General features: G+C 40.1%; 1 protein-coding gene across 2 annotated transcripts in view; it reads right to left on the bottom strand.

Moving 5' to 3' along the window:
• gabbr1b (gamma-aminobutyric acid (GABA) B receptor, 1b) overlaps window positions 1–23,578 on the bottom strand; it is a 122,983-nt gene that overhangs the window by 80,747 nt on the left and 18,658 nt on the right. For both annotated transcript variants that reach the window (XM_082185289.1, XM_082185290.1), the window contains exons 2-6: window positions 11,686–11,769; window positions 8,213–8,277; window positions 7,457–7,595; window positions 1,072–1,257; window positions 958–975 (exon numbers count right to left, since the gene is read on the bottom strand). In XM_082185289.1, coding sequence (XP_082041415.1) covers window positions 958–975; window positions 1,072–1,257; window positions 7,457–7,595; window positions 8,213–8,277; window positions 11,686–11,761 — 484 coding nt within the window. In that variant the 5' untranslated portion in view covers window positions 11,762–11,769. The remainder of the gene's footprint in view (window positions 1–957; window positions 976–1,071; window positions 1,258–7,456; window positions 7,596–8,212; window positions 8,278–11,685; window positions 11,770–23,578) is intronic.

The following is a 23,578-nucleotide window of genomic DNA, read 5'->3' as shown; positions in this document are numbered from 1 at the left end:
GCTTCAGAAGGCCTTTATTAATCCCCTGGAGACGTATGGATTACTTTTATGATGGATGGGTTACTTTTTTGGGGCTTAAAAAGCCTTTTGGGGCTTTTTAAATACACTTTTTAGATTTGATGAACAAGTGATCCAATGTATACTGTATATTACCTGATTCGCCAAAAATCAGTTTGGCATGATTTAAGAAATATGTTATATTGCATATACAGAGACAACACTAGATATGTATCCAACCAAGGAGCAAATTTAATTTATGTGAAAGATCAGAGCAGTGCAAAAACTATTTATGAATAAACCAGTGTCCATATCTCCTTAAAGCTGCCGTCGGCAACATTTTTTTGATCATATTCAGTGTAATCGACACTATAATCCGACAGAACAACATAAATAAGGTGGTTTTAGAAAAAAACCCGAGCTTCTAACTCCACCTGGAGCGTGTTATTTGTTTTGCAAAAATCCAGCGCTCCCGCTTCATCAGGTCCAATCAGCGCAGGGGGGTGTGAGATCTGACTGTCAATCACAGGTCGTGCACACGCCACAGATCCCCCCTCACCCCCCTCACTCACATGCACACGCCACGCCTGAAGTTCGCCTGGAGATTGCATGAAGCGTGATGGCGGAGAGAAAATCTACTAACAAGCTTCCAATTCCTCGGTTATTGCTATCTATGGATAGATTAGCCAGGGCAGCCTATCTCCGAGTCCATGGTGTTGATAGATGCTGAAGAGATGGACGCGTTCACAGAAAATCAGGTACACACGCACAGTGACGCACTGACGAGCACGACCTCGATGGGAGGGTGCTCGCTGGTAGTGGGGAGGGGCATGAGAGTTGTAAACATTCAAAATTTTGGCTAATCGACCCAATCTGCCAGACTTGCCGACGGCAGCTTTAATAATTACAATATTGGTCTTATAATACTGTACAATGGAAAGAATACAAAATCATTCTTACCTGTATAATGTCTGTCATCTGCATTAGAAGCAAAACACAGGAAAAAGAGAATAACAGAATTACAAGGTATGATTATAAAATTGATTCTGTAATTGAAAGTACATAAATACTCACAGTGGCAGACGGGTTTGGGTGAGTCCCACTTGCCCAGCTTAGTGCAATGTGTGCTGTTTCTGCCCACCAGGATGAAACCCTCCAGACAGCTGTAGTGAAGTATCGTGTCCTCCACAGCTGGACCTGGAGGGTGCACCGTCACACGGCCGTTCTCCAGAGACGTCCACACCCGCGGACACGGCAGCACTGAGGCGCAAACAGAACAGCGAAGGGTCAGTTATTCAAATGTACGCCTTTTAAGATCCTTCAAAATCTAATTGAACTATTATATTGACTTGTGTCACGATCAGGTCCCGATGAGAATGATGAAAAGGGTTCAAACAAGTTACAATAAACAAAAGGTTCTTTGATAAAACAAACTCAAGTAATCCATAAAGCTAAAAGCTTTGTAACAGCGTGTATAGGATAAACAAATGAGCATACGTTTACACGTTCACGCGGTCAATACCAGACACTAACTGAATGAAAACTTGTTGCTTATAGGTGCTTTATATTCATTTAATATCTATGTTTCCCTATCATTCGCTCACGTTCGACGTAACGTCGACGTGACGACGTAATTGGGATCACTTCAGGGAGCTCTATCATCTTCGAATGTCTACAGAACGAGCCAATGAACGTTGCCGTGCGTGAATTGCGTCACGCGCCCTGCCCCGCAGTGCGGGTATAAACAGGAAGCGGGCGCACACAAACATTGTCTTTCACTTTGGAGCTGAGTTTCTGTTGGTCATCTGAATACAGACTCAAGCTACTGCGTTGAAGAATCCTCTCTCCTTCCTTGTATCCAGTGTTGGTGTGACGGCGCGAACAGCGAGTGGCCACGAGCTCAAGCTCAATAACTGCTGTTTTCACAGCATTGAAATTTCTGTCGGTTTTTGGTGGGCGTTCCCTGAGAAGTGTTTACAGCACTGCTGTACATAACGGCCATTCCCTGGGTTCCTTAGCACTGTGGGAAGGTATTAAGATAGCATTTTTTTGTTTTTTCTTCACAAAAGAGCAACACAAGCGTGACCCAAGCTGATTCCGCTTGTGCGTTTCTGGATGCGGTCGTTTCCTGACGCCAGCAGACGGCCACAATAGTTGTCGCTCGTGTTTGGGCATTCAGCACGCTGAGGCAGCTTTTGGGAATAGTTAATGTTCCCATTGCGGGAATATGACTATCGCAGAGTTGAGATCGAGGCTCGCTTACATCAAGGGAGGTGCAGTCCTCTTGCCTATGCCCCGATCTAGTGCTTATTCTGGACCTCAAAATAGGCGTACTTCGGTGCTTAGCCATGGGTATCTGAGGGTTACCGTGAGGGCTTCCCCGCCGAGGCAATCTCCATGGGCCCCTCACACCTCACTAACGCTGCTGCCGACGGAGCCTCCAAAAGAGCATGCTGGTCCTTCACATGGACGACCAGTCGTGTCTTTTGGAGCTCCTCCTGATGACCAGATGTCGGTTGCAGCATCGGAGGGGGAGCTTCAGTCCTCTGAAGATGAGGATTCGGCTTTGTTACCCCCTTCGAGGAGTGTAGCGTTGTCCAAGTCTGATCCAGAATGCTTTCCCGGGCCGCCGAGAAAGTCAGGCTTGTGTGGAACCCTCCACCACATCCCGAACCTTCTCGGTTTTATTGTTTAATGTCATTGCTTTTACAGATTTTGCAAGGTGTTCTTGAGTGCCATGAAAGGCCCCTTTAAATATTATTATTATATCCGCCTGGACCACCAAGGTGGACATCGCCTTACCGATGGAACGTGCGGTTTCTTTCGTCGTCCCGGAGGGCGAGGTCAGTTGCTGCACGGAGCTCCCGGAGGCCACCCTCGTGCAAGTCTATGAGCATCTGGACCTGGTGAATCTTCTGGCACTATACGGTGTCGTCCACATCCTAGTGAGCTCCTCATGCACCTACGGGAAGAATGGCACCGGGGCGGCACGCTGAGAACCAGTACGGCCCGCCCCGAGAAACCAATCCTCATGCACCTACGGGAAGAATGGCACCGGGGCGGCACGCTGAGAACCAGTACGGCCCGCCCCGAGAAACCAATCGGTTTCTCGGGGCGGGCCGTACTGGTTCTCAGCGTGCCGCCCCGGTGCCATTCTTCCCGTAGGTGCATGAGGAGCTCACTAGGATGTGGACGACACCGTATAGTGCCAGAAGCCGTCCTAGTGGCTCCTCCCTCCCTCACCACCCTCGATGACGGAGTGGCTAAGGGGCTAAGGGGTATGTGGATGTCCCGCCGGTGGAGCGTGCCGTTGCGATGCAACTGTGTCCAGCGTCCGCTTCCTCCTGGCGGGGCAATCCACGCCTCCCGTCCAAGGCATATAAGTTTTCGTCCAGTCTTACGGCGAAGGCTTACAGAGCCTGTGGACAGGCTGCTTCTGCCCTCCATGCCATGGCGCTCCTGCAGGTCCACCAGGTCCAGATGCTCATAGACTTGCACGAGGGTGGCCTCCGGGAGCTCCGTGCAGCAACTGACCTCGCCCTCCGGGACGACGAAAGAAACCGCACGTTCCATCGGTAAGGCGATGTCCACCTTGGTGGTCCAGGCGGATATAATAATAATATTTAAAGGGGCCTTTCATGGCACTCAAGAACACCTTGCAAAATCCGTAAAAGCAATGACATTAAACAATAAAACCAGTACAGCAACAAACATTAAATCACATAAAAGCCTGCCTAAACAGATAAGTTTTAAGATGAGATTTAAAGACCGAAAGACTAAAACTGTTTTGAACTTCTACAGACAGTGAGTTCCATAAATGGGGAGCCGCATAACCAAAAGCTTGTGACCCCATAGAAGTTGTTCGAGTGCGTGGAAGAACAAGTGTAAGTGCAGAAGCCAATCTTAAAATGTGGGAAGGAGATGAGGGACACCGATAAATATCGGTTCCTAGATGCCCCTCTTTCCCAGGTTGGGTTATTCGGCGATGCGTTTTTGCCCAGCAGTTCTCGGCCGCCCAGAAGCAGACGGAGCGACCCCAGAAGGGTCGACCTCCTACGGTGTCCTGAACTCCCACGAAGCCTCAGCAGCAGCCACCACCCAGGCCTCAGCGTGGAACAAGCCGCAGGAAGTCGTCCAGGCTGCTGCCAAACCAGGAGGCAAGCGAAGGTGCAAACGACCCTGAGACGGGTGACCAAGAGGTGGATCAGACTGCTCTTCAGGAGATGGTGAACGCGCCGCTCCTTCCCCCGGTGGAGGGCTGGGTGGAGAATTTTTTGTTTCCTTTTGTTTTTGTTCCCACAATTTAAAAAAAAGAGCAGTTTCTGAAACCTCTGGGTCCCAAGATGGCGCGCTTGGCAGTCGACGACGCTATGCCTTGTCACCCTCAGGCCCCTCTTTAATCGCCAGCGAGCAGCAGTGGCTGTGTCCCAGACGCACTGACGCCTTCGCACACTCACTCTGCCTTTCGACGGAAGCAGGTACGTGTTGCACCACACACTCAGACCCCACTCCAGGCCGCTATGCCGTCCGAGTCGGGCCCCTGCATCCCTCCATTCTCGCTGGCTCATCCGTACTATCAGACTCGTCTATGCGATTCAGTTCGCCCGGCGTCCCCCAGCTTTCAGGGGCATTCAGTTCACCCGTGATATGGCGGACAATGCCCCTGTGCTCAGGGCAGAGATCACAGTCCTACTGGCGAGGGACACGATCGAGCCGGTCCCTCCAGCCGATATGAAGACCAGCTTCTACAGCCCGTACTTCATTGTACCCAAGAAAGGCGATGGGTTACGACCAATCTTGGACCTGCGTGTCCTGAACCGGTCCCTTCACAGGCTGCCGTTCAAGATGCTTACGCAGAAACACATTTTCAAGTGCATCTATCCCCAAGATTGGTTTGCAGCGATCGACCTGAAGGACGCGTACTTTCATTTCTTGATTCTCCCTCGACACAGACCGTTTCTTCGCTTTGCGTTCGAGGGGCGGGCATATCAGTTCAAAGTCTTACCCTTCAGACTGGCCTTGTCGCCCCGTGTCTTTCCCGCTGGGAAAGCACGACCTGATCGTCAGGTTCCTGAGGGGGGCGAGGAGACTAAATCCTCCTCGCCCACTCTCTGTACCCTCTTGGGATTTGTCTCTGGTCCTTTTGGCATTTCAGAGACCACCCTTTGAGCCTTTGCAGTCAGCGGAATTAAAAATTCTGTCCTGTAAAACAGTACTCCTGGTTGCATTGGCCTCCATCAAGAGGGTAGGGGACCTGCATGCATTTTTGGTCGACAAATCATGCCTAGAATTTGGCCCGGCTAACTCTCACGTTATCCTGAGATCCCGGATACGTGCCCAAGGTTCCTACCACTCCCTTCCGGGACCAGGTGGTGAACCTGCAAGCGCTGCCTTTTGGAGGAGGCAGACCCAGCCCTGGCTTTTCTCTGTCCCGTTCGCACTCTGCGTCTATACATGGACAGAACGCAAAGCCTCAGGACCTCAGATCAGCTCTTCGTCTGTTACGGAGGCCAGCAGAAGGGAAAGGCTGTCTCCAAGCAGAGGATGGCCCACTGGATAGTGGATGCCATCGCCTTGGCTTACGAAGCCCAAGGCGTGCCTGGCCCACCTGGGTTGAGAGCCCACTCCACTAGGAGTGTCGCTTCTTCTTGGGCGCTGGCACACGGCGCCTCGCTGACAGACATCTGTACAGCTGCGGGCTGGTACATTACATGTTTTCCAAACCAATCCCCAGAATCAGCGCACACACAATGCATCAGAACATCAGTGTTCAGAACCGGAGAAAGTCACCAGAGCCACCGTAAGTATGCAGTAATTGTCATTTTTGTATTGTTGACATTTCTAAAAAGAAAGCATACATATGTCTGAAAAGCTTTTTTAGCAAATACTTGGTACATTTTCAATCTCCTCCACTGACCAGTTTGTATAAATATATTAAGAAGAAATGTTTCCTGATCATGTGACACTGAAGACTGGAGAAAATTCAGCTTTGCCATCACAGTTATAAATTATCCTACCTTTAAAATATATTCAGTTGCAATTTTAAATTCTAATAATATTTCACAATATTACTGTTTCTGTATTTTCGATCAAATAAATGCAGCTTTGGTGAGTATATTACTTTATAAAAAAGTTTTTTTAAATGTTACTGACGCTACTGTATCATGTAAATAGTGTACAGATGAAATACCTGGATGATTTACATTACTCCATTTGCCAATATGAAACAGATAACACTTCATGGAATACTAGAATGGGATGCTGCTTGACTTAACCATCTATTTCAAGTGTGATTAATCCAATTAAAAAAAGTCAAGAAGGAGGTGTGCAAAATTGCAGCTGATTTGATAAGGTTTTTTAATAACTGAAATAGACACTGAATTGATGAGGTCATGTGACAGCAATGTAGCATACTAATGTCTGAAATGCTTATCATTGTGGACTGCCTACCGTTTCAATTAATTCCTCACAATAGCAGCCACTGTACTGTGTACTATGCACTAATGATCATCCTTGCACAAGGGAACCCCATCCTAATCTTTTTTTTTTTTAAATTTTTTTTAAATAGGCACATATATATATTTGTATGTATAAAGACCCAATTAATACAGTAAAAATGTATATAATAAATTAGTGTAAATATTATTTGGAAAATACTGTGTTTAGTCTTTATTACATTTATTACATACCACATACCTTATTATGTTTTATTTCATATACACTATATTACTTTACTGTTAGATGTATTTATTTATTTAATTAAAAAGATTAATTGATCTAGTTGAAGCTTATTTTTTATTATTTACTTATACACTGCTTTTCACTGAACTTTTCCACAGACCCAAATTAATTAATTTTGGGACACAGTTAGTCTGTGGTAATTACAATTAGCTTAATTTAAGAATAACAGATGTCAAAGAGAAGTTAGCTATCATTTAGATACAGTAGATAAAAAATACACGTTTTACTTACTTTGGGAAAGAAAGTGAAAGAGAGATGGAAACAAGAGACATTTTTCAGACTGAATCATCTGCGCTGTTGACATTTTCACATTAAGTCCTGATCTAAACCAGATCTATGCATTTCCCTGATAAACAGGTTTATTAGCGAACTGTAAAGAACCTACTGTAACACTTGTATTAATCTATCATATTTCCTAGTCTTTATACTCCTTAAAAAATCATTTAGAGCTCATTTAGTGCATTTGCAGGTCATCATGATGTACATCTTTCCTCTTTTTTACTGAGCTTGTAAGACCTTCCAGATTTATGTTTATAGCATTAAAACACAGTCACTGACCTTAAGCAATATGTTTTAATAATTTTGTTTCTGAAGATGGATGAAATTGTCATGTAAAGTTACTGTAACAAAATATCTCAATCAAAAAGTTAGTCAAAAGCCAAAACTATTCATGCTTCTACTTAAGATATGTTTTATCAAAAGAAGGAGTTGAACATACAGCATTTGCTGCGCTGGTTCAGGTCAGTCCAAGTGCCGTCAGGGAGACACTTCCTAACCTTTGGTCCCACAATCACTCTGCTCCCTCTGCAGATGTACTCGATTTCATAATCCACCGGCAACACCTGAACACTACGAATCTGCATCCAGAAAGAGATAACTCTGTTACAACAAATCTAATCACATAATCACTGTTAAAAAGTGTGGGGTCAGTAACATGAATTGGGACTTTTATTAAATTTACCAAAAGTGACAGTAAAGACATTTATAATTTTCCAAAAGATTTGTATTTCAAAGAATCCTAATATATATATGTATATATGGTTTCCACAAAAAATATTAAGCAGCACAAATGTTTTTAACTTAAGAAATGTTTCTTGAGCAGCAAATCAGCATATTTAAATTATTTTTAAAGGATAATATGACACTGTAGACTGGAGTAATGATGCTGAAAATTTAGCTTTGCATCACAGGAAAAATTTGTATTTTAAAATATATTAAAATAGAAAACAATTTTTTTAAAGTTGTACAAATATTTCACAATATTTCACTGTATTACTATAATATACTGTACTGTATTTTTGATCAAACAAATGCCCCATGGTCAGCATAAAAGACTTATTTTTTAAAATATCAAATTAATATTACCGACCCCAAAATTTTCAACAGTAGCATAAACTTGTCCATCTCTCCTCCAAACTCACACAGATGCACATATTTCATATGATAAATTAATAATAAATTAAATACTTCACACCTGTTCCTGGGTCAGGCCCCTGTATCTGATCCCTCCATCTCTTGGCGGGCGAATGATAGCACAACCTGATGGAAAAAATATGTAGATAATCAAAGATAATCATGTTTTCTGAAGGATGTCTGTGAAATCCTACTTATTACATTTACATTTATCACAATCTGCAATGCTCATTTTGTCCATAAGATGGCAGTCTCTCCTTTCTGAACATCTAAGGTAGCTTAGAGCTAGCAGAAGCAACAACGACAGCCATGATGGAAGCTCCTGTGACCATAGACATCTCTATATAATATCTATGCCTGTGACGGCCTGAGTCGTTTGTTCGAATTCGCCATTCTTGCCACTATTATTAAATAGGATGCTATAGGCCTATGTATATATATGAAGAGTTCAGATGCAAAAGCCTCTAAATGCCATTTGAAATTTTCTTATAGAATGATCATTTTTATTAAGCTTGTATATTTAAGTTCAGTAATTTCACTTAAATTATAATTAATAGGTAATCTTCATGGCCATTTAAGTGAAATTATTGAATTTAAATATACGAGCTTGATAAAAATGATCATTCTATAAGAAAATTTCAAATGGCATTTAGAGGCTTTTGCATCTGAACTCTTCATATATATATATATATATATTATATATATATATATATGTATATATATTATCTTCCACTTGACAAGAAACTCCCACAAAAATTTTAAACCAACTTTACAATGGTTTCACTAGCAGAGCCTATTGTAATTACTGACTACAAATATAGGCATATATAGTACTAGTACTCCTCAACACAAAATTTTCCATTATATTTGAGTCATTCATGTCTCTGCGTAAATGTCTGCGTGTCCCCTGGCCTCAAGGCTCTGCTGTCAGAATTAAAGAGCGCTGTAGCTGTAGCCTGTCATTACAGCCTGGTTCACCTATAGTGTCAGCAGCTAATTACAGTCATCACAAAACCCAGTGCCCAGGGGCAAGACAGACCAGCAATGACTGTGTGCACTAGTGTGTTCACACGTGCCTGTGTGTATTAGTCATTTTGTGTGTAAGGGTATTTTTAGGGACAAAAACATGAGCAGCATTATCAAAATCAAATGCTTCCCATTGGCTCGCTGTTTACAGCTTTGAATAGACTGTAGAGTTGTTTAAAATGCCAAGTCTACTCTGCACAACATGTATTCTGGCACACTGTATTCAAGAAGACCACGTACACACTGCAGATGAATATGGCTTTCACTGAATGCCTAATCTCATTCTGTATATGGAACGGGTCAGGATGGTCGACTAGTCATCGATAACGCCACTTTGTTAGCTTTAATTTTTTAGCAGTGTGGTTTAACCCCTTAACTGTCACCGCCCCACTAGAAGGAAGCTTGGCGCTCTATTTATTTATTGCCTTTTTTTCGTATAACATATTTTTATTAATCATGATGATAAATTAGGTAGCTACCATTTGAAAGCTTACGAACTCAAAACTCATCCTGTGAAAACCATTTTGAAATTGGACATTGCGTTACCATGGAAACGGTACTGTAAATTATTTTAGTAGGCTCCTCCCCTAGTGGGCGGTGTCAGGTTTCATATTACAAAATATATATTATAATATAATATAAAATATAAACATTTTATATTTTTTTCCTACTATGAAAGTCAACTGTCAGGTTTCTGTCATTCTTCAAAATATCTTCCTTTGTGTTCAGCAGAAGAAAGAAACTGAAACAACTTGAGGGTGAGTAAATGATGACAGAATTAAAAAAAAATTCTTTATTCCTTTAAGGTACATTATTCCTTTAAGGTACATGGTAGGCTACATACAAAGTACATCTGTAGACAGAGTGGTTTATTAAAAAATTACTCAATGTTAACAAGTCTCCATCGCTAATATTAATCTGGTCAAAAAATGGTTAACATCAAAAAAGGTTAAACTGTTGGCTTCCATGTTTTTATGTTTGCCAACATGTTTTTTTGTTTGTTTGTTTTTACTTCCATGTTTCTTGTTTACTAGACACAAAACATTGGCAATGGCTTTTATTAAAGGCTATTATAAATGGCAGTCAACGCTCATCTGACAGGCAATACACTGTGACAAGAGATATTCCACAGGCTCTTGTTTCTGTTCAACAGGCCATAGAACAGGACAATTATGCATGGGGGGGGATTATATACGTGAGGATTTATGTACTTATTATAGCTGTCAGACATCTAATAGTGTTGATATTGTGTTTCATTAGTCCTTCAGCTAGGGCAAAGTAGACTAGCTAAGCTTGTAATATCTGAGATAGGAAGGAAGCAATTAGAGCTGGATGGAGAAGACGTGAGAAAAAATTAAATTCTAGATGCTGACTGATGTGACCAGTGAATAAGACCATTTTACACACCCTACATAGCAAACAGAAACAATTAAACAAATAGATGCACACACAAACTGACACACAAATCCCTTGAAATGCTCTCTCCCTCACACATTCACACATGTTGGGTTTTTGTGCTGTACAAACTTTACATTCTACCATAACCTTACACCTAAACCTTACAGAAGACGTTGTTTTACATAATAAAAAAATAAAATAAAAAATATATATATATATATAATTATTATGATTTATAAGCTGTTTTCTTCATGGGAACCAAAATTATGTTTTCCTATCCTTGTCCCCACAACAATACCTGGACCACACACACACACAATTAAAGTTGGGAGCCAAGACCTTTTTCTTATTCAAAAAAAAATTTCTTTGTAATTGAAATAAAGCTGACAAAAATAAAAATTTAAATATTTGATCATTTAAATTAATATTAAATTATAAAAAAATTATAAAAAAAAAAAAAAATGTGTTGCCTTGGCAAGTAAATGAAATCAAATAAGTTGAAGTACTAAAATTAAAACTAAAAGTAACTGATGTAAAAAATAATAATAATAATTTGAAGCAAAAATAGAAAAAAAAAAACCTAATAAAAATGCCAAAGCAAACAAAATTAGTCAAATCTAATTCCAATTTAAAATATAAATAAATACTAGTATATAAATAAAACTAAAATAACCAGTTTCATTCAATAAAAATACAGGAAACACTGCTCTGAAATGTATGAAATTAGAAGTCATACTGAGTGCTGAATCTATTGTGAATCAATAGTGAAATAATGTTTTGGCTGAGTTCTGAACTTTGCAATTTGTGAATGAAAGAAAAACGTTTATTTTATGTGATACATCCACGCCACTAGGTGTCAGTATAAGTCCAAGACAACCATATCGGCCAGTACAAAACAAACACCATATTACTGAGTGCACCTTTAAACACAAATAGTATTGTTTAGTTTTTTTCTTTAGTATATAATTTGTACTGAATTACAGCTCCCATCCTTATAAATAAAGTTTAAAAAAACACAAATTACAACTGAAAACAGGAAATACAGGAAATTGAAAAGTTACACAAATTCATATGTAAGAAAAAAAAAAAGAGCAAACACATCTCCATTACCTGTGGTAGTATTACGTGAGGCTATGGTGAGCGAGAAAGACCCGAGGAGAAACGAAAGAACAAACGCGAGGGCCATTCTTCCACCTGCAGAACAAGAGAAAGACAGAGTCGATGCATTATCAGAAGAGGAACGGGTGAGTGTGAAAACCCTTAGAGAGTGATTGTCTAAGGGTGTGAGATGAGTGTGAGAGAGGCCCCTAAAGGACGAGAGGAAAGGAGGAAGTACAGTAGAGTAGGGAAGAGACAGGAAAGTGGTGGAGGTTGAGAGGAGGAGGCATGGGGCGAGGAGAGAAGCAGAAGGGTAGCGAAGAAACGGCACTTGCGGACAGACGGATCTGAACAGCTGATCTCCTCTTCTAGATTCACAGTTAGTCTACCACGACCAACCAAATGAGTCACTCGCGGCAGGGTGCCTTCCCTTACTCAGCCTACAGATCTGCTTAATATCTGCATCAAGGTGCAATAACTGCCCAGCCATCCCCCATCAATATTCCCTTTCCGCCTAGCTGCTTTCTGACTCAGACGGGCCAACAAGCGCCACTGTTGGTGTACATGGGGGTGGACAAGATGAATGATAGCTGTTGTTTCAGTCAATGGCTATTGTGTTTTTATTGGTGTTGTTTTTGACATCAAGGGTCCCATTTTGTTAGTAGCAGCATATGCATAGCAATTGAGATTCATATGCAGTAGAAACTTAAGTCTTGAATTTGACTGGCTGCGCAGCATTCCTAAAATCATAACATAGTAACAATGATAACAGCGTATGAAAGCATAGATCACATGATAACAACACTGTACATTAGTGAAGGGGATTTTTCAGTGACTTTTTCTGCAGACTGCACTTATGGCAGGAGATGATGACAAGTGACTGTTTTTATAAGTGAATCACTGATTCATTGCCTCAACCAATTAATTCAACAACACTAATTCATTGAGAATGAAACAAGTGACCGTCTTTATGCACAAGTTATTGAATGAATGACTCAACTGATTCATTCCACAACACTGATTCTTTCAGGAATGAAACAAGGTGCTGTTTTTAAGAATGAGACATTGAATCATTGACTCTGCCAATTATTTTCAAGGTACGAAAGAAGTGACTGTCTTTATGAGTGACTTGAGTGATTAAATAATTGACTCAACCAATTCATTCAACAACACTGATGTAGGAACAAAACAAGTGACTGTCTTTAAGAGTAAGATATTTATTAGCTGACTCAATTGACTTATTAAAGAACCATTAACTCATTCAGAAATGAAAAGGTGACTGTATTTATGAGTGAGTCAATGAATCTTTAACTTAATCGATTAAAAACACTGATTCATTCAGGAACAAAACAATTGAGTGAGTGTCTTTAAATCACTTCCACCGAGAAGCATCCAACTGTGCATTAATCTTACAATTTGACTTAAAGTAGAACTTAAAGTATCTGACTATATGTAGAATTCAGAAACCATTGTTATTAGCGATACCAGTGGCCGTTAAGTGAACTGCAGCAAGCAACTTATTGCTTGTGCTCGCATAGTGAGGTGAGCGAGCCTGAGCCAAATCAGTGAGGTAATGTACAAGAGACTGAACGTCATTCAAAGCCATGAAATAATCACGACAAATTTCCTTTTCGTTATTTGCTTAGAAGTAAAAAAAAGTGGGAAATACCTTTGCTGCAATATACTATTAATGAATATCGTGATGCCATCCATGCTGATGAGAGCGACTTTTAGATGAATAGGCTATGTAAATATGCGCTCGCTTTCCTATCAATAATAGAATAAATACACAACAAAAATGACAGCAGTGAGAAAACAGCAGTTATGAAAGCATCTGACCATAGCGATGTGGATATGTTTGCACCAGCTCTGCAATTAACTGGCATCATGTCGAAAGATGACGTAATTAAAATTACATTATTATGATTATAAAGTATATTTGAGACTAGACCATACAGTATAGATATGGATATGTGGGACTATAGTTTGAATTAATCCCTTTTCTTTGTATCACACATTGACATTACAGTACAGAATGGCTCTTTCGTTATCCTAAACATTGTATAAGCATTCATTAATGTGTCATATTGTAGTAGACCTTGTTGAATCATTCAATGTTACCAAGGAAATAGCAAAGTTTTTTTTTTTTTTTTGTGTTGGGAGTCTGTGTTGTGCATTTGTTGACATTAGTGGACTACGTCTGGAATAGAATGGAAGGCTCTCGGGAGCACGGGTAAACATCACATCATTTTGATTTTCCCAGCAAAAACGTCCTTCACATTAAAATCACTGTACATGCTTTCATAGACAGCCTAGGAAGGGCTTGTTTTTTTAACGTTTCATCACAAGCTGTTTACACATTGGCAATAAAAATAAAAAAGATTAATAGATGAAATTTATTTCATGTAGCCCTTTTAAACCATGTATTATGTTGCAGCTCCTAACAACGTTACTGCCCAAATGGCGAGTAAAGCCAATCACTAAAGCCAATTTCTACTTGCATTTGGAGCTTGGCGAGTGCTTATTTTGAACCTTGTTGACAACATCGAAGTAAATGGGAACATTGAAAGGAAGATGTATACTGTAATAGCAGGGCATGTTCATCAGTCCCTATAATGAGTGTGGAATTGCAGGGAAGCAAAAGAAAAATATGCTTCAAAGAGCTGAAAAACCACAGAGAGACAAATCTGGGACATAGAGCACGTAAACCACCAGTTTCGTACGCGGAACTGGGGCCAATGCACACACACGCTCACATTCACTCACACACAATCTGATTAGACAGCCAACAATCAACCAGGACTAATCTACATAAATTAATTTCACCCAAATGATATGCTAATTTAAAATACAGGTAGCAAAGCAGGAAGTCTCAACTCCACCAGAATGATTTACACTTCCTGCTCTGTAATCACAATGGAAGCAATTTCTAGAGATTATTCACGGCTTCTAACTGTTCTCAAAGGAGTATGAACGAGTATATGAGCCATAACACATTTCATCCCACACTATAAAAGCAGACAAGGTTTTCCGCCGTGGGAGAGCAGTGTGCTGTAAAGGCGGTCTTTGCATGAAAGGCAGGTTAGGATTAATTTTAGCTGAAGAAGAAAGATTTTCATGAATGCAATGAACATATGGAACTGCCGTACAGCCTTGACAGGAAAAAAGAGAACGAAAGGGAGAAATAGACAGAAGCTAGCATGCTGCCTTGCTGTCTACTGCCTACATTGGCAGCTGTCTTCTAAGGGGCTGTGCACACAGGACATGTTCTTGTGTTCTGTCTACGCTAATTGTTGGTATATGGTAAATATGGACTAGACAAACATCTTTGTTCGTTACGGAATGTCTCACACCACAAGTGTGTTGTTCTTATGATTCTATCCCATGTTAAAAATAGTTTATGATATGCAGTGCAGTAAATCAATGTCAGTTTTAAAGTCCCCGTGAACCGGAAGTTGCAAACGACTTTTCTCCAGTGTTGTGACGTATTTCCAAGTGAAACGGAATATTGAACAGAGGGCAGGGTTTTACTTTAGCGCTCCTCCTATCCATCTCTGCTTATAGCAAACTAACAGTTTGAGGGGAGTGGTTAAGCATTTTCAACCCTAGCCATCAAACTGACACCATAAGAAAGGGAAAGCCATTCCAGACCGGAAGTAACTTTTCAGATTTTGATTAAAGATTACCACGGCAAACAAATATTTTCTGTGTATTAACTTGCACAGATTAATTCACAAGTTCACACATACATGAAATCAGATGTAGTATTTTAGGCGTATTTGGCATGCTGTCCCAGGGAGGGCTCCGAGCTCGGAATTTGGCCCGAACCCAGAGTACTCCCCCTTTTTACTGGGATAGAAACCAGCCGAGAGTGAGGTGATGGGGTGGTGGAGGGATGCTGTGAAACTTGACATGAGACAGGTGAGGAAAGGCTTTATTTATACCGGCTTCCTCTTGTGCTGATTGGTTGATTACCTCCTCCCGAACTTTGTTACATAAAACTTCATTTAGACTAGTAATATGTGCTAACAAAGTGAATAGGATCAATTTTGATTTCATGTCGACTTTAAAAGGGCTTCTCGGATGAACCTGAGGACTTATTTACATATGTGCAAGAATATTGAGTGTTAAAGGTATGCATGCTAAAAGTAGCATGCATGTCCATAAGCTTTTTGTAATTAACATCAATATTTTAGGTTACAATTCAAACAAATGTATATGGAAATTTCTTCTGCACAACACTTCCCCCCCCATAGTTTTATTTTATGGTCCTGAAGTCTTTCAAATTATATGAGCTCATTAAAGCAGCACATATAATAATTAGCAAAATGCCATGACAACAAATTTCAAAAAGTATTTAATGTCAAGCAGGCTACGCATTAGCAAAGGTGTAAAGGAGTTAATGCCGCTATAAACGTGCCTTCTGTTCAATTCTGTTACGGTCCATCAAGCTGTTTTTTATGCTAGGATGTGCCCTGTGTGAATGTGCCTGTGAAGGAATCATCATAATAGAAATGTAGCCACATAAGAGACTGATTTAGAATGCTAAATAAACACTGTGTAAATAAACACTACATAGTGCTCCTCACATGAAGCACACAAGAGTTGTGTCCCAAAAGACATACTATGCATATACACTTATACTATGCACTATACTCAGCCATCAAGTGTATGAGGTTATAAAGATTATAAAGGCATATGGACATCATCACAAGTGGTTATAAGAATTACACAAATCAACACAATATAACATTTTGCCATGATGAAAAATTAAAGGTTTCTTACAACAGACTCAAGGATGATACATGTTTTCGAAGCGTTTGTGTTCAAAGGTTTTGAAATTTTATTAAAGGAAGTAAAACAGGACTTTATATCAGAGGAGAACATTCCAAAATTGTGATTACAGTGAATGTTTCTGGCTTTGTGAAGATGAAATTTAGACAGAAGACAAAGTAATAATACAGAGATTAACATCCTTAGAGTGAAAGTCAGATTTTTATTTTATTTTTATAAATTATGTAATTTGTGTGTATAGGCGTTCTGCTCGAGTGCACTGTAGTAAAAGGATGCGTATGTAGGCTTTCTTTACAAAGTGACATCGTCAACTACTTGGCATGCATAATACAGCGTTATTAGTTGTTTTCGCGGATCCGTGTGAACAGGGATCGTTCTGCTAACGTTGTCATCTGTACAAAGAAAAAACTTTTACGTTTTTAGCACATCGTTGTCGTGTAAACGTACCCTAAGCTGTAACCTATTTAAGTAATCAAGTACTTTTTTTTTTTTTTACTCAAGTAAAATGGAAAAGGAGTACTTAATACATAATACTTTTACTGGAGTATTATTTTATTAGGGTATCTGAACTTTTAGATTTGTATACTTCATCCACCACTGCTTAAAATGTTGTCTAGGTAGACAGCTTCCTAGGTTTTGGAACCGCTATTGTCAGAGTAAGGCTCTGATGCTAGGTATAGTAAAGAGGAGATAGTGACTGCTGCTTTGTTATGTGAAAATTAAGCTAATGAAATGCTCTTGCTGCAGTGCAGGGTGAATGCAAACACACATACACACACAATCTGACAGTGGCATGAAGACAGGGCTCCACCTGAGGCGTAAAACTGACCTCCTGGTAGCAAGCTCTCTTGTCTTTCTCTCTACTTCTCTCTCTAACATGTTCTCTCTCTCTGGCTTGCTTTTTTCCAGGCAACAATTGTTTTCTTTATTGTATCCTTCCAAAACCATTGCTGTCTTTCTCTTTCCTCCCTATTCTGTCTTCTTTTATCTCTCTACAAAGCAATTATGCTCAATCTTTCTCCCCTCCATCTTTCTAACTGGCTTGTCTCATGAAAACAACATTTCACTCAAACGGTTTCTCACACCATATAGGCTACTCATTATACGCAGTCTGATTGCAAAACGCAGCGCTGAAATCGCCACCATAATCTCTGCATATTTTTGATTTACGCCACCCTGATTGAAACACCTAAATATTCAAGATTGAGTTCATTCAAAAGTACCATTTTAAGAATCGGTCAGTGAAAAACATACCATTGCCCACTACTCCGAAAACTGAGGTGAAAACGTCCCCTGCAGTATTTATGTTGGATACAGCCCTGGCACGCACACATTTATGCACATTCACTTGGTAAATGACAGGTGACAATCTCTGTATGGACAGTGAAAGCAAAGCACGTCTCTTTTTGACTGGAAACCAAAGCTGAAAACTGCCTAATTCTGTTGCCAGGCAACCATTCATATACCCTCCTTCCGTTTGCTCTTTGACTGCTGTCAGACTTTCTTGATGTTGTAACCCCCGGTGACACGCTGTCTTCACCAAGCCTCTGTAAACGAACCCTCTTACCCATCTGACTGCAGAGGTGATGAGTGAACCTTGATGGTTTCACTGCAGTGTCTTATCAGCACCTAATCTAGCGTGAATTTGTGGATTAGCAGTTTGCACCAGGGCAGCTAATATTACCCAGCATAGAAATAGCATAAGCATGTAAATTAGCATGAAACGAGGACCTAAAATGAGCAGGGTTTACAGTGTAATTTAACCTTTTGGGGGTACAATAGCTTGTCACTTGGGAAGCACCCATAAAAGAACAACTTTGTACCTTATATACTGCTAAAATGAGCATAGCAGTACCTAACAGTAGTACTACTACTATGAACGTTTTTTATAATGTGCAAAGATGTGCCTTTAATAGTACTGCCCAGTGAATAGTACTGCACTCCTAAAGGTAATTTTTTGCATTCTGCAATGGACATTCTAATTGGTCAGTTATGATTGGATTTGAATTTTGAATTTGAATTTATTTATTTTAAAAGGGACAATGCACATTAATCAACATGAGCACTCAAGTCCATCATGTAAATGTGCCAGATTTAGCCATACAGGCTATTTTTCATCTGTAGTCCCTGGCAGGTTGATGGCAAAATCCACAAGTCCATAAAACATATAAAAACACATTCCAACAAGCATAACCATAATTAAAGCATATTAATACAAACACAGAATGACTTTAGATATAAGGAGACATACAAGGCACTTGCTCTAACCAGCTGGATTAATGTGTTTTTTAGTGTTTTTAGCAAATTGCTATGTGGTTACTAAGGGGTTCTAGCTGGTTTCTTGAACATTTTGGGTGGTTGGTGGTTGCTTAGTGGTCCAAGTTAAAAGAGCCCACCTTAAACCCAGAGTATACTGTATTTCCTTTGTTCGTGTTCCACTTTGGCTAGCCATCATTTGTGACATCATTTTCATCATCAGCACAGTCTACTGATCTCCCTAAACGGAGAACAAAGGTGATTTTTACCAAGTACAACGTGTCCCTAGATCAGCATCTTTGTTGATCCTGGAAAAACATTCCAATCAACCAATCAGATATGAGGGATGTCAAGTTTAGGCTTACAACCAGGGTTAGGTGCTTCTACACCATTCTTATTCACCTATCATTTCCTTTTGATTTTAAGGATAACTTATGGGTAGTGTTATGTTTAGGCATAAGGATAGGGTTAGGACAAAATTTTCGGACCGGAATGTTGTTCCAGGATCTTACTTGGCAAAATCACGGTGACCGTCCACAAACACAGTCTGCATACAGCGAATGAATTCAGTGCTTGTGCTTGAAAACAAAGGTCTACTAGTGTAGAGTAGAGTATACTTTGAAAGGCTTATGTGCTCAACCATGAGAGAGTGCACCTAGTCCTTTAGGTCTCTATGATATTTTGATCTCTACATAACTTGCTGAAAAAGCTGGTTTGTTGTTGTTTGCAGGTCCCGAAAAATAATAGCAGAAAATAGCTGAAAAGTGCCCATAACCCCTCTGAAATCAGCCAACAGACTAGCCTGAACCGGCTGGGAGAACAGCAAACCAGATTTGGCTGATTTAAGATGTTTGTTTTTGTTTTTTTGTTTTTTCCACAGGTTATTTTTGGGGTCTTTTCATCAATGTAAGTGTAACTGGTCCTACTCACACAGCTTTGAGTCGGATTTGAACCAGCATCAACTGACATGGAGGCGCGAGGCTAACAACTATGCTAAAGATTGGAGCCTATAGCCTCATTTGCTTGAGGTCAGGGGAGAGAGATTTACGTGCACAGCTCTAACCAGCTGGCTTCTGTTACACTCACCCCCCCTAGACCTCACTCCCATCCGGGTCACAGGCACCAATGTAAATTATGAATTTCCTCTAGCTAATAAAGGCCCACAGCTGATTTGATTGGTCAACTCAATCACACAGTCACCTTTCAAGAAAAGGTCAGACTTCATGGATTCAGTTCAGAGTTCAGAAATATCATGGAGGCATCTGATCAAGAAAAACAATAATGATGTCTATCAGGATGTGCTACCCACACTACAACGACATTAAGGTTAGGGTAAGAGGTTAGTATTTGTTATAGCATTATAGGTAATCAGCACTGTGATTGGCATGACCAATGAAATCTTTAGAATCGGCTGTGGGCGAGGAGAAAAAAAATGTTCACCCATGACCAATAGTAATTATGATTACTACCTTAGAATGCACCAATTATACTTTCTAGAGTCCAAAGGTCTCCAATAAAACAAATAGGGGGCCATCAAGTGCCCCTCTTGGGGACGACCCCTTTGGAAAAGGATATTAGGATATAGTTACTGTAGTTTGCGACAATTGCTCCCCAGTGTTGCTACTGCACACTATACTGTCACTTCCTGGGAAATGCACACTGAATGATGAAAAACCATCACTGACCTCCTCGACATCGACCTGTCTGCTAACTGATAAGGGCGATGAACGCCTGACAACCTGACTGATGTAAATCTGGGTGGGAGGATCACAGACTATTAGACAGTAAGTGTGTGCACATCTCTTAACAAAGGACACACATTCTCCAAGGGAATTCTGCTATACATAGTCATTTTCATTTAGTAAAAATCAAATGGAAGGTGTCCGAAGTGAGGTAAACTCTTTATTCTACCATGACACATCTCGGCGTAAGCCAACTTCCTCCTCTGTTAATACGCCTAAATCTGCAGGATTCAAAAGGAAGTTCAAAGATGTCAATTCTAATTCCTCCAAAATCACAGGAGATGTCTGAGTTTGGAAGCTCGGCTGGTGGAGTACGTGACCAGACGTTGAGGGATGTAATTCAAGCTGGCAGAACGTGAAGCCAATAATCCACAGCACATAACACAGTCAATAATTATGGGGTGAGAGAGAAGCTTTTCTGCTGTATCCATCCGCCCTGGACTCTCCATCTTGGACCTGGAACTATAGCACATGCGCAAATAGACTGTGATGACCTCACAACTTCACTATAATCACACAAAAACAAATGCACTGGTAAATACTCATTAAAAATACCTAAATAAGATTTAACTAAACAGAGACATGCCATACTGTATGTGCCTGCTGAAAAGACCAGCATAATACAACACCAGTGAATGTTGGGTATCAGATGCTGGTCCCCAGCATGGGTTGCTAGTCTCAACAGGTTTCTTAAGGTATATTTCACCCTAAAATCTGTCATCATGTACTCACTCTCATGTCATAAAAAAATACTTTATTTTCTTCCACGGAGCACAAAAGAAGCCTTTTTCAGAGTGTTTACACTGATCTTTACATAGAATTAAAGAAAATAGTGACCAGAGCTGCCAAGCTCCATAAAATACAAAACAATAAATAAAAAAGGATCATAAAGTCATAAAAAAGGCCATATTCAAATAAGGATGTGTTGTAATAGGTTTGACATCAATGATGCCAAAGGCCATTGGTTCCAGAGTTGATATTGTTATGTTTGTTAATTGAAATAAAGCTAAAATAAAATGTTTAAGTTAAAAGTACTAAAAAAATATTTTTAAAAAATGAAATTAAAAATACATTTAATTTAATTTAATCAAGAAGACAATGCTGGTTGACTTTCACACTAACTAAATTTAACAAGTTTGGTGATGCATGTCCACAGGATAGACAATCACCAAAACAAAAAGGTCATCATAATACACCTTGAATCAGTACGAAGATTCTTGCTGATTATGCAAATTACGTTCCAAGCATCAAAACCTAAGAAATGTTTTATCATATTCAATACATTGCTCTAAATTAGTAAAGGATGCTTAACCTTATGAACGTCTAACATTTGCTCAAGGCATCTGATCTTCATCAGTTTCAGATCCACTGCTCGTTTCTTTGAGCTCCCCTTGCCATTTGTTTTCTGTATAGAATATATGATGAAAGTATGTAAAGTAATTATACTATCACAAACGTATAGCATATAGGCTTATTTTTAGAAACCTCCTGACTGAGTCATCATAAAATTGAAAGTATATATTGAAAGCAACTCACACAGTGCCAAAAAACAAAAAGGAAAAAACTTGATTGGAAAGCCATGAAGCACAAAGACACTCTAGGAAACAGTGAGACACAAACATACACTGACTCCCATTGAGTCGCACGAGTGAAACGCAACAGGACACATGCAAACCCATGCTGTGATACACGCCTACATGGATCAGAGACGCAGGCCACCGGCAGCAAAGAGAAAGAGAGAGAGAGAAGATGCAGAGCTGTAAATCCTCAATCAATGCCATAAGGCATGAGTGTGAGGTGTAACAGACAGCTTATTGACAGAGTATCTCATAAAAGACTAAAGCCTGAAGCTTCATGACACCACACACATATTAACACAGGGGCGTGACAGTTCCCTGCTTTCCTTCTGACATTTCTGGTAAGTCATTTATTCTACAACAACTGCACACAAGAGTTTCTTTATTGTGCTACCATGCATAGAAAACACAATCTAGAGTGCTGTTTGCTGCCTATTCCAAAGCTTTTCTAACTGTCATTTACATTAACTTTGTGACTGACTTGACTGAACACTCAACATATGCAGTAACTCGACACGTGAAGTCACTAGGCCCTTTTCAGGATCATGACTGTAAGTCTACTTTGTAATAATGTCAAATAAAAAAAAAGTCGCACTTTAAAGAATTACACTTATTCTGATGTGTTGACAAAATCCTAAAACATGTAAAGTACTTGATTCTACAATTTAAGTTACCTGTAATCTTCATTATTTTGAGTTTAATAAACTTGTTTCTTTTAGTTTTAGAGGAACTTACATTTATTTTGCATTGCTATGGCACTCGAAAGGGAGAGTAAATGTTCAAATTAAGTGTTGCATAATGGGGTTTTTTTTTTGTGCAAGATTAATGGTAACTCTTTCCCCGCCAGCGTTCACAAAAGTTTCAAGGCCCCCGAAAGAATATTTTGTTGTCTAAATATCTGAAAATGCATTATATAAAAAGAAAGAACAGAGCCTCTGCTTTTAAACAAAACAAAATATTCTAGCTTAAAGGATAATTCTGGTATTTAACACCTTGAGTCTATTTTGTAGTTTGTTTTGGATGAGCTCCAACGAACACCACTAACCACTCGGTGAGTTGCACAGTTTTGAAAACGAACATTAAGGGTTGTTTTAAGGACATGTTCGTGCATGTCCATAGACAGCCACTCTGAAGCGGTCAAAGGCGATTCTAAAAGAGTCAAAAAGTCGAGACAGGACCCATCGTCAAAATTTCTGTGTCCACCACTCTAGTTCATCCATAACAAACTACAAAATAGACTCAAGGGGCCCTATTTTAACGATCTGAAACGCAAGTATCAAGCGCAAAACGCAAGTAACTTTGTGGGCGGGTCTTGGGCGCTGTTGCTATTATACCGGCGGGAGAAATGACTCTTGCGCCCGACGCAAATCTAAAATGGGTTTGTCTGAAGTAGCTTCATTATTCATAGGTGTGGTTTGGGCGTAACGTGAAATAAACCAATCAGAGCGTCATCTCACATTCCCTTTAAGAGCAGGGGCGCTTGTTCTAAAGCGGATTCCTATTATAACGGCGGATTTGCCAGGCGCGCGCCAGGAG

The sequence above is a fragment of the Leuciscus leuciscus genome (assembly GCF_965113295.1).
Source record: "Leuciscus leuciscus genome assembly, chromosome: 12".
Classification (NCBI taxonomy): Eukaryota; Metazoa; Chordata; class Actinopteri; order Cypriniformes; family Leuciscidae; genus Leuciscus; species Leuciscus leuciscus.
The sequence above is the reverse complement of the archived record's forward strand: the minus strand, read 5'-3'. Positions and strand labels throughout refer to the sequence as shown.